This window comes from Eublepharis macularius, chromosome 2, assembly GCF_028583425.1.
Source record: "Eublepharis macularius isolate TG4126 chromosome 2, MPM_Emac_v1.0, whole genome shotgun sequence".
NCBI classification, from domain to species: domain Eukaryota; kingdom Metazoa; phylum Chordata; class Lepidosauria; order Squamata; family Eublepharidae; genus Eublepharis; species Eublepharis macularius.
Window position 1 is genome coordinate 15,807,258 of NC_072791.1, and position 10,992 is coordinate 15,818,249.

Sequence of the window (10,992 nt, forward strand, 5' to 3'; positions counted from 1 at the left end):
GATGAAGCAAATACGGAATAAAGGACACGATAAAGGGGACATTCTAAATCAGGTATCAGTTATAAATTCTAGAAGCCCGTTTGTCTCCAGGAATTAATATAAGCAATTGATGGTACCTTTGTATGGAGGGGGAGACACACCCACCTTTTTTCGTTTACATAAAACCTTCCCTCCTTGGCAAGACAAAGGCCATTAATTTCAAATCATAGATCTATGAGAAATGGGTTGACAGACCACCAGCTTGCAAAGAGTGATGGAAATAATATTTTTCATTGCCTCCTAACGGACCCTTGTGTCGACTTCATTTGCTTAAGCCCGCAAGAAGGTTGAAAAGGCTGCATGTTGAACGAGCCGTGTGACCATCGAACTAAAAAGTATGCACTGAAAAGCAAAACGCTGGAATTGGAAGAATGAATATAAAGCACAAAGCGATCAAGTTCAAAAGTTTTTATTCTTCCATTGTTAACGAGGTGAAGGAGATGAACTCAAAACCTTTGGAGGCTGTTGGATACAATAGAACCTATGCTGATCTAATGGGTGGAAGGGACCAACTATTTTTTGCTATCTTAAATCTAAAAGCAAGAGCTAGAAACTAGCTAATATTAAATAATTACCCATACAGGAAACATTAACACACTATCCCTTGACACTGAGGTTTGCTAGAGGAGTTTCCGCTGAAGCAACCAGTATACATGTATTGTGGAACTCTTCCCAGCTGAACCATAAAACTTCAGGCTGCAATGTACCGTTCAGCCTCCCTTCCTTTACTCCATACCCTCAATTGTCCTATCACTGATAGGCTACATTTTATTATCAAGGGAATACACTCATAAAACTGTGATCACAAAGGGCCAAACTACACATTATGATTTGAAACAAGTCAGTCCGGGGTTTCCCAGCAGGAGTACTTGCTCTCCCCATGCTGTACTTGCGAGTAGGGGTGTGCAAGGCCAGCCTGATTCGGTAAACCCGATTCGGATTTACCTGAATCAGGAAATCAATTCGGTATTCGCGTTTTGGCTTTGTTCCGACTTGATTCGGCCATTGTTTTCAATGGGAAAACCTGCTTCCGGCTTTCCGGGAGTCGGGGGGGGGCATTTTCTGTCTGAATCAAACCAAACTTGCATGTCGGACTACGGTTGCCCCGGGCACCAGCAACCCTAGATCCGGCCCTGGCCTAACCTATCTCACAGAGTTGTGAGGATAAAACGGAAAAGTGGAGAACGATATAACCCACTTTGGGTCCCCACTGGAGAGAAAGCCAGGGTGTAAATGAAGATAAATAAATAAAATGAGGTATGACTCGCAAAATTCCATACCCTACCACAAATTTTGTTAGTCTTATAACTCTTGCTCTTTTCGACTGCTACAGACAAACATGGCTACCCATCCTGAAACAAAATTTAAAAATTTTAAGGTGTCATTTGGTAAAAGAAACTTTAGTTGTCAATTACATAAGTTTTGTAATTGGTTTGATTAAATCTACATACAAATAAACTAGTTCTAAAAATAATTTTTAGATTATGCAAGGGCGTCTTACAGAAGCATCTCCTTAAAAGAGGCATTCTCTCCAATGCGAGAGACGTGTGCGCCATCTCTCCAGACTACCTCATTCACCTGGCGAGCCTTTTCAATCAAGATTTTAAACCAATCAATGGAAATAAACAATAGGGTAAACGTTGTAACTGTATTGTCGAAGGCTTTCACGGCCGGAGAACGATGGTTGTTGTGGGTTTTCCGGGCTGTATTGCCGTGGTCTTGGCATTGTAGTTCCTGACGTTTCGTCAGCAGCTGTGGCTGGCATCTTCAGAGGTGTAGCACCAAAGGATAGAGATCAGCGGTGACACTGAGAGATCTCTATCTTTTGGTGCTATACCTCTGAAGATGCCAGCCACAGCTGCTGGCGAAACGTCAGGAACTACAATGCCAAGACCACGGCAATACAGCCCGGAAAACCCACAACAACCATCGTTGTAACTGTACTTAAACCAGTTTTAGAAACAGACACTGTAAACATCTTTCTAGTAACTGCTATTAAATGAAGAATCCGCTTTGAGAAGCTTACTGCATTCTTGTACCTTTACAAGCAATGAGAGTCCTCTTCTTCAACCAGACATCTAAATACTTAACTTAAAAAAAACACCCTATAGGAGACATCTCTACGTACATGCCCTGTGGCTGAAACAGCTGGCTAGGGTCCACTTCAAGGAATAATGCTGGGAGCACTCAACCTGTGGCGCGAACAAATGGAAGAGCATTATACCACAGCAGACCTCCGCTCCGCCTAACCCAGTGTGGTCTCTTCTGACCAACCGCGGCTTGGCAAGGCCTGAACCCAACATCTTTCTGCAAAACTGGCCCTTGTGATCCTTTTAACCAGAGATGCCAGGGGGTGAGCTTAGGGGCCTTTTGCATTCAAAGCATGTGCCCGAGCACTCGACACTCGTCACCTCTTCTCACACACACACATCACACAGGTTGCCTGGCTAGCATTTCACAGCAATGTGTTCTGGCACCAGGGGATGTACCCACAAGGTCGCGACTCAGCAGTAGAGCATCTGCTTGGCATGCAGAAGATCTCAGTTTCAATCCCCAGGGTCTCCTATCAAAAAGACCGAGCAGTAGGTGATGTGAAAGACCCCTGCCTGAGAGCTAAGCCTCAAATGACGCCAGGCATGTTTTTTTTTAATGTGTTCAAGATGCAATTTTAACTGGGAACTGTAGTTGAAAACAGTGTTATGTCCCTAGCACAGGGGAGGCAGAGGAGGGGAAGAGCTTTTCAAAGACAGTTTTCAAAGACAGAGCCGCGTAGGATCACTGCGGGAGAGGAACTTTGCAATTGTTTTCTTGCAATCTCAATGGAAAGATGACCTACCAGCTCTTCCCCTCCCCTTCCTCATGCTAGAATAGGGTCCTATATTCCTCTCTCCATTGAGACTGCAAGAAAACAATTGCAAACTTCTTCTCCCCCAGCGATCCCGCACGGCTCTGTCTTTGAAAACTACAGTTCCCGACATATTAAAAAAATGTGTCTGGTGTCGCTTGTAGCTTAGCTCTCAGAGTTAGGATTGCTGATAACAGTCTGAGTAGATAATATTGACCTTAACGGACCAAGACCCTGATTCAGTACAAGGCAGTTTCATAAGTTCGTACTTTATGATCTACCATGACTCAGAGCAGCCACGTACCCAGGTAGGTGGCTGATGTCCCTTCGGATGGGGCTTCCAACAGAGCTCTTTCAAAGTTCGAAAGAACAGACAACACCTTCGGCGCTACCATATGAGCCGTCAAGACGCATGCGTGAATTTCTCAGGTTGAAAGCATAAACGAGTCCGAGGATGGGGAAGCTATTCAACCAGTATGGTGTCAATGTTGTCTTGTGAGAGATCGGGGTCTAAGATGTTCTGGGATTCTAAATGACTCTGAGCGACAGCGATGCTTTTCACCCCACTCTGCGTCCAACCGTCACCGTACGGCTGAAACTTTGCGGTTGCCGCGTTGCCAAGCCTCTGACATCGGCTGTATTTGAAGTGCTTCCCTTTGTGCAAATACATGTGTTCCAGCAGCTGGCTCTTCCGGAGAAACTTGTGGCCACAGACGGTGCAGCTAACCTTTCTCTTCCGGGAAAAAGAAAAGTTGCAGTTCAACTCCATGGGCTCGGAGTCTTTGGAAACCAGAGACAGCTGACCAATGGGTAAGGCCTCCAAGTTGCTGCGGGAGGGAAGCTCCGACCGGCGCTCGTTCTCTTTCCGGAGGAAGGAGCCGAGGCGCTGGACTTCAGCGGCTTCACGGTTTTCGTTAAGCGGCTGGACTTGGCTGAGGTCATTGCTTTCCAGGATCGAGGCTGGGACCCCAAACGGCAGGGACCCCGACACGTGAGTGAAGAGATGTTCCCGCAAAATGCCCCGGGATTCAAAACGCTCCCCGCAGTACTGACATAAATGGGCTTTGGCGTTCGCTTTTGAAAACGCTGGAACCCCAATATCCGGGGAGGACGAGGTGTGGCTCTGGGACACCACAGGCTCCGGGTCAGCTGTCTCCTGCTTTATCGTCACCGGTTGCTTCGTTAGGTCCTCCGCAGGTTTGGCGGCCCCCTGAGCAGGAGGATGAGAAAGCTGCTGGTCCAACGAGCCGTCGTCCAGCCCAATCGCCAGAGAGAGCTGAAGCTGCGGGTGGTCACCCTGGCTAGCAGTTCGGCTGCTAAGACTCGCCAGGCTTTCTTTCATCTGAAGGGTCTCCTTGACCGTCTTGTGGGTGGTGGAGATCTGAATCCCGTACAGGTTTGAGGACTGCACAGTCTCCGGAGAGAACATCTGGTTCATTTCGACCGCCAGGTGGGACAGGTAGTCCGCGTGCAGGAAGCGGATGCCTTCCTCCAGCCGGGAATGACTGACGGTTTGTTTGGGTCCTTTTCCAGTGTACATGATGTGGAGCAAATAGCTGAATATGTCAGGCTGGATGTCTGTTGGCTGAATCTTTATGCATTCACTGCTTGAAACAAAGACGAGAGTTAAGTAAGCACATCACACAGTACAACCTCATTCATCTAAAGGTGCCAATCGTAACACTGAACATGTTCAAAATCATCTTTTTTTTCTCTCCAGGGCCGAGTTCTGGAAAAAAAACCTCACTGTGAGCAGTACCAATTGGCTAGCGTCTGCGATTTCAAAAATCTACTTTCCTCCTAATCTCTGAATGACCTTTAATACATCTTTTTTTAAAAAGGCAAAAAATGAATGTTCAGATTACTGGACATACATGAACCCCTTAAACAATATAATAAAGATAGCCAACCTGCCCGAAAGAAGCAAAAAAAAAAAAGGGCTGGATTAATGGCTGACCCAGTGTTCGCTTACTAAAATATACATCTATTATGAAAACGGCAAAGTTGAAAGCAAGGAACCAAATTAGACTTCACCTTAGGTTGCCCATCAGTCTTTACCCTAGACCGCCTATGGGAGAAGGTTTCGTCTAATTTTCAGGAACTGGACTGCCTTGCTGGATAATACCCAAAGTCCATCTCATTCATCATCTGGTACCTTTTGGGGGTGGGGAGGTTCTTCATGCCAACCAGCAGAGTATATATGACAGCGTATATCTGATCTCCCCCTGCCCCAGTTACTGCATACGGACAGTGTCCTTAAACTAACCTACGATTATCCAGAGGCATTTATGGAATTCCAGGCTTATGAAATACTGCTGGACCTCAGTTTAATAGACTGGGCATAAAGGTACTACCTAGCCTTCCTAAATCTGAAAAAAGAAGCTTGACTCATGAAAACTTAAACTCTGGAAATATCATTGGTCTTTAAGGTGGCTGAAATCTTGCTCTCCTAAATATGACCTCCTAGCAGGGCTTTTTTTTCTGGGAAAAGAGGTGGTGGAACTCAGTGGGTTGCCCTCAGAGAATGTGGTCACATGGCTGGTGGCCCCGCCCCCTGAAGATCTGGAGATTAGGGGGCGGGGCCACCAGACATGTGACCATTTTCGAGAGGTTCCGGAACTCCGTTCCACCACGTTGCAGCTGAAAAAAAGCCCTGCCTCCTAGTATAACTTGGTTACCCTTCAGACGCTGGGTATTTTTGTTTTATTTGCTGATGTTCCAAGATTTTTTTAAGTCTCCCTGCATATCATGTTTAAGTGGGACTTTTTTCACATGAATATATAAATAACGCTGAAGAGAACTGGCATGGCATAGTGCTTAGTGTCAGACCAGGACATGGGAGAACCAGATTCGATTCCCTGTTCTGCCATGGAAGCCGGCTGGGAGACCCTGGGGCTGTAACACACTAACCTACCTCACAGGGTTGTTGGGAGATTAAAGTGCAAAGGGGAAGAACAATGTAATATTTTGAGTTTCCACTGGGAAGAAAGTTTACATATTAAAAAAAATTCTCATACTGCCAGCAAGACCATAGCCCACGTCCTAGTACAACGACCGCTTGATTAAGTTTTATTGCATCAACTGAGGACGGGTACCTAATCTTTGTTTAAACACCTCCAGTAAAGGAGAATCCACAATTCCCAAGATAGTCTGTTCCATCACTGAACAGATCTTACCATTGGGAAATTTTTCCTCAGACATGGTCAAAATCTATCTCCTTAATAATTTCCCCACCCGTTAGTTCTTAATCTTGCCCTCAGGAAAAGGAGAGAATGCCTATCCACTTCTATGTGACAGATCATCAGATATTTAAAGATTATTATCATCTTGACAACTAAGAATTCGAAGACACGCCCCCCCCCCCCAAACTTAGAGCCCATGTCAAAGAAGTAAAAATATATATTCCATCTCTGGTTGTGGGGCCTTCACTTCCTCTCTTAGAAGAGGACAGGAATCAGTTTTCAGAGATTCGTGTTTCTCACAAGGCCAAAATGCAGCTTTCCTGTTCTTCAAACTCAGCCCCACCACATTATTTTGTTTTACACTCTAAAAATCGTGTGCCACTTCACTCGACTCAAATCCTGTTGTTTTACTAGGAATCTTTGCCATTAGACTCATATATTAACATTCAAATGTGATATTTTGTAATCCGTTTGCTGACTGACTGAACAGTCCCTCCCGTACCTGTTATCTGCCTTCAGTCCCAGTGTGAAAGGAGGGTTACGAAAGAAAATGAATAAATGTATTAACACCACCCGTCCTCCAGTGCTGCCTTACCTCGTCTGGTGAATAAATATCATCTTAAAATAGTTGGAAAAAGCAGCCAGGACTGCTCTGTGAGCTTTGAAGTAGACGTCTCCAATGGCAACCGTGCAGTCGCAGAGAAAGCCAAACTCGCGCTGCATGTTGAGTTGCTGGAGGAGAATCAAGCTATGGCTGGCCGTGTCCATCGTGGATCTAGGGGGAAAAAACAAGACCTCTTAAAGGCGGAGCTCATTTCAGCATCACAAATATCAAAAGGGGGCCTTGAATCTCCTCAACAGGTTTGCTCGCAAGCACAACGGACCTCAACACCCATCAAAAGGTCCCTGCTTCCCCCAGGCCTGTCTCTCCAAAGATATTTTATTGCCAGCCCTGCAAAACTGATCAGCCCTCTTCTGCACTCACACACGCATATGCCGTAAAGCAAGTCCTACCGATGTTCTACCAAGGTCAGTACAGTTTACTTGGACTGGCTGCAGCTCTCCTGGGTCTCAGACAAAGGACTTTCATGTTATCTACTAACCGATCCTTTTACCTGGAAATGCTGGAGACTGAACCTGGGACCATCTGCAAGCAAAACAGATGTTTTTCCACTGAGCCACAGCCCCTCCCGGGCCTCTACGTGGAATACTGACCGTTCAGATGTTTGTTTTTAATGGGAAAAAAGCCGCAAGCCATTATACCAAGATTAGACAATGGGCGCCTCATCAGCTCTTTGAACTTGGTCATCTTCCCAACCGTCTGTCCAGCAGGTGCAGAGATCTTTACACATAAACTTACAGTGCAATCCTAAAAAGAGTTACTCCAGACTAAGTCTAGGATTGCACTGTTAGTGTGTGCTGCTCCATGGAGTGGGTAAGGATATGTGGGCCACTAATGCACAGTATCTCTGGCACATCCAGAGCCACAACCATTACTCTCAAACCGCAGCTTCTCCTAAGTTCCATCCTACCAAAATCAGTTTGGGATAGTAAGGCAAGAGGGAGCAGATTTGGGACTTTCGATCCAACTCCATCACATCTTGACTGGCAGAAAGAAGAATCCACTTGCTTCCCCCACCAGGAAATCCATTCTGTATGCTTAGAGTTTCTCCCCACTGGAGGCTTTTCAATTTTAGAAAGTAGCACCAAAGACAGAAAGTCCACTGAATACAATCCATAAAAACAATTTACAAATCTGGATTTTCATGCATCTCAGCCATAAACTTTCAAGCTCAGAGACTAACCTCAGAGCTGAATGCCATTTTATTGAAAATTATGAATAGACACGCACCATTCTTAAAATACTAGGTGTGCGAGAAATTGAACTCTTCTTTTCAGGTTCCATTCACAGTTGGCAAGGTTGGTTCTTGCATAAAAGCAGGTTGCTTTAAGGGTACTGCTCTTTTTTTCTCTCTGATCAGGTGGGGAAAGGGACATTTCCAACCTGGACAATGGTGAATTCCCTCCTGGCCTCTTATGGCTGCTTTTTATAGCCAAATTATACACCTAGAGTTAATAGGAATGGTATTTCAGCATGCTGTACAATTTAGTCAGGCCTACCAAGCAAAGACAAACTTGGACCCATTTTATTTGAAGTGGCACACATACGGCATATCTGCTTATTTATATCCCATGTTATCTTCTTAAGACCAAACTAGTTAATGAAGTAACAAGTTGCAAAGGAATAAAACAAAACAATTTGTCAGCAAGATAAAAATATACTGCACAACTGAAAACATGGGACAAGCACATCTGCAGTTTACACTACCAAACGCCTTTTGAAAGAAAAACACTGTACCTTTAAGGCAGAGGAATTAAAAAAAAATCAAGTCATGTGATGCCTTTTTATTAGGACTAATCAAACTGTCACAAAATAGCAAGCTTTTGAGTTCTTCAGAACGCTTCAACAGGCTGGTTGTTCCGGAACACAAGACAAAAGAGACCGAAAGGGGGAGACAGAAAAAGGTATTTCAAAGCATAATATACAAGTTCCTTTTCTGCACTTTGTAGAGTCTTAAAATGAATATTTTATATTTTGTTTCTGGAATTTTGTTAGGGACTAAGTCAGGTACTTAAGAGCCTCGTGGCACAGAGTGGAAAGCTGCAGTACTGCAGCCCAAGCTGTGCTAACGACCTGTGCTAACGAGCTGGATTCATATAGCCGGCTCAAGGCTGACTCAGCCTTCCATCCTTCCAAGGTTGGTAAAATGACTACCCAGTTTCCTGGGGGTAAAGTGTAGATGACTGGGGAAGGCAACGGCAAACCACCCTGTAAAAAGTCTGCCAAGAAAACGTTGTGATGCAATGTCCCCCATGGGTCAGTAGTGACCTGGTGCTTGCACCTTTACCTTTAAGTCAGGTACTTGCAGTCCCTCTCTGTCAGGGCTGTCCCACATCTGGCTGCTGGTCGAAATACCACATAATGGATTGCTCTCCAATTCAGGGGGGGGAACCCACATATGGAAAATCAGCACGTCAAGGAAAAGGTTAGGCTGCAGCCCCGAACCTCTAGCTTTCTGCAGGTAGGAATTAATGTGGTTCGCTGGAAAATTTCATCATGGGATCTCTATCTGCAACCTGAAGCGGCAGAGCCCAGATAGAGACCAGCAGACAAAATGAAAAATTAGGCCGTAGCCCCCCCCCCCTGAAAGAATTTGGGAGAGAATATACAGAAGGTACTTGCATTGAAGAGAATATTCTATCCCACTAGCTCTTTCACGTCTGGAGTTTGGTTAGATCTTCCACTTACTTCTGCTGAGAGCTGCCATCCCCATTGAGCTCAATGGGGTTTACTTCTGAGCAAAAATGCTTAGGATTGTACTGTTAGTTATTAATCTACTACTGAGAATCAAGGGTGACCTTCCTCAGGTTTATCAACAGGCCTGGAGAAAAATGTTTTATGCTTTTCATAAAAGGCTTAAGGTGTGAGAAAGGACAGCTAAAGCTTCTCATGGCGGGGAAGTAAATCGCATCACCTGGTCAACAGCATCCCAGTAATCCCCTATTAATCCAATTAACCTATTAACATCCCATTAAGACCTCCCTTAAGGGGCCAGGCCATTTCCCCCCAGTATAGTTGGCAACCTTACCTCCATGCAAACAAGGGCTGCCAACTCCAGGTTGGAAAATTCCTGGAGATTTGGGGGGGTGGAGCCTGGAGGGGATGGGGTTTACAGAGGGGAGGGACCTCTGCAGGGTATGACGCCATAGAGCCCACCCACTCCAGTGCAGCCCTTTTCTCCAGAGACACTGATCTCTGTAGCCTGGAGATCAGCTGTAATTCTGGGAGATCTCAAGGATCCACCTGGAGGTTAACAGGATCTGAGTCCAGTGTGACCTCTAAGACCAATAATGCGTGAAAGCTTTCGAGAGTCAGCGCTCCCTTCTTCAAACTCTTGGGGTCTGAAGTTTGCACCCCGAAATCTTGTTGGTCTCCTAAGTGCCACTGGACTCAAACCCTGCTCTTCTACTGCAGACCAGCACCTAAGACTCATTCTCTCTCTCTCTCACTCACCCACACACAAAACAGAGTTGCCGACATCCTGGACCAAAAAGTCCTGCTCCCTTATGATGAGTGCAAATGAGCAGTCGAGGCTTTTCACGGCACAGAAGTCAAGAGCGTCCCATTCAATCTCTATGAAAGGGGGTGGGCTTTTCCCCTCCAGGTTGTTGGCAACCGTCAACCGCTCCCGGAGCATTCTGCACCTTGCAAACGCCTCCAGCTTGCAGCCTCCCCCCGCCCCGGAGCTCGACCCGCGCTCGTGCAGCCAAGCTTCCCGCCGCCCCCTGCTGCGCGTCGGGGGGACGCGCGTCGCCGCGCCATCAATCAGCCCCGGCTTTGCAGCAGAGCGAGGCCGAGCGCAGCCCTACCTCCCGCCCCGGCTCCGATGCAAAACTGCCGCTTGCTCCGAGCCAGCCTCCCTTCGCCTCGCACAGAGACTCACGCAGAGACGCCCCGCCGGAGAGGTGGGCGCGCTTCGCAACGGCCGGCTCTGCTCCTTGCCCGAGCGGCAGGCCTCGCGGCTCACGCAAGCGGCGCGACGGGGCAGGAGCGTGCACGCCGCCGCTTCCTGAGCGTGCGCGCGCACTGGCCTCCCCAGACCGAGGGAGGGAGGCTTACGCCCTGTGACGTCACGCAGGACTTTGCCGCTGCAAATGCTCTCCCCGCCCCCGCACGCTTGCAAAAGCTTTTCTTGCTTGCTTAGCTGTTTTGGGGACCGCGCACCTCTCAATAGGAGCAGGGGATCGACTGAGATTTATATTCCACCCCCCTTTTGCAGATGTTAAGTAGGCACGCCTTGCTTGTCTCCAAAGTTTGACCTCAGACTTGGTTCACACGTGCAAGGCGGAAGAATGGAGTTGCGC

The 10,992-nt window shown here is 46.8% G+C and overlaps 1 protein-coding gene across 1 annotated transcript; it reads right to left on the reverse strand.

Moving 5' to 3' along the window:
* Positions 1-1,970: 1,970 nt before the first annotated feature.
* On the reverse strand, positions 1,971-10,660 carry ZBTB25 (zinc finger and BTB domain containing 25). The gene is made up of 3 exons (XM_054971987.1): positions 10,572-10,660; positions 6,662-6,841; positions 1,971-4,488 (listed from the first exon to the last, which is right to left on the reverse strand). Exons 2-3 carry the CDS (start codon positions 6,832-6,834, stop codon positions 3,348-3,350), a joined length of 1,314 nt encoding a protein of 437 aa, XP_054827962.1. The 5' UTR covers positions 6,835-6,841; positions 10,572-10,660; the 3' UTR covers positions 1,971-3,347.
* Positions 10,661-10,992: the final 332 nt, after the last annotated feature.

Excerpts from the sequence above, each read along its gene's own strand:
- ZBTB25 (XM_054971987.1), bottom strand. The coding sequence starts at position 6,834 with ATGGACACGGCCAGCCATAGCTTGATTCTCCTCCAGCAACTCAACATG. Across the intron at positions 4,489-6,661 it reads ATATTTATTCACCAGACGAG|TGAATGCATAAAGATTCAGC; the intron begins GTAAGGCAGCAC and ends TGTTTCAAGCAG.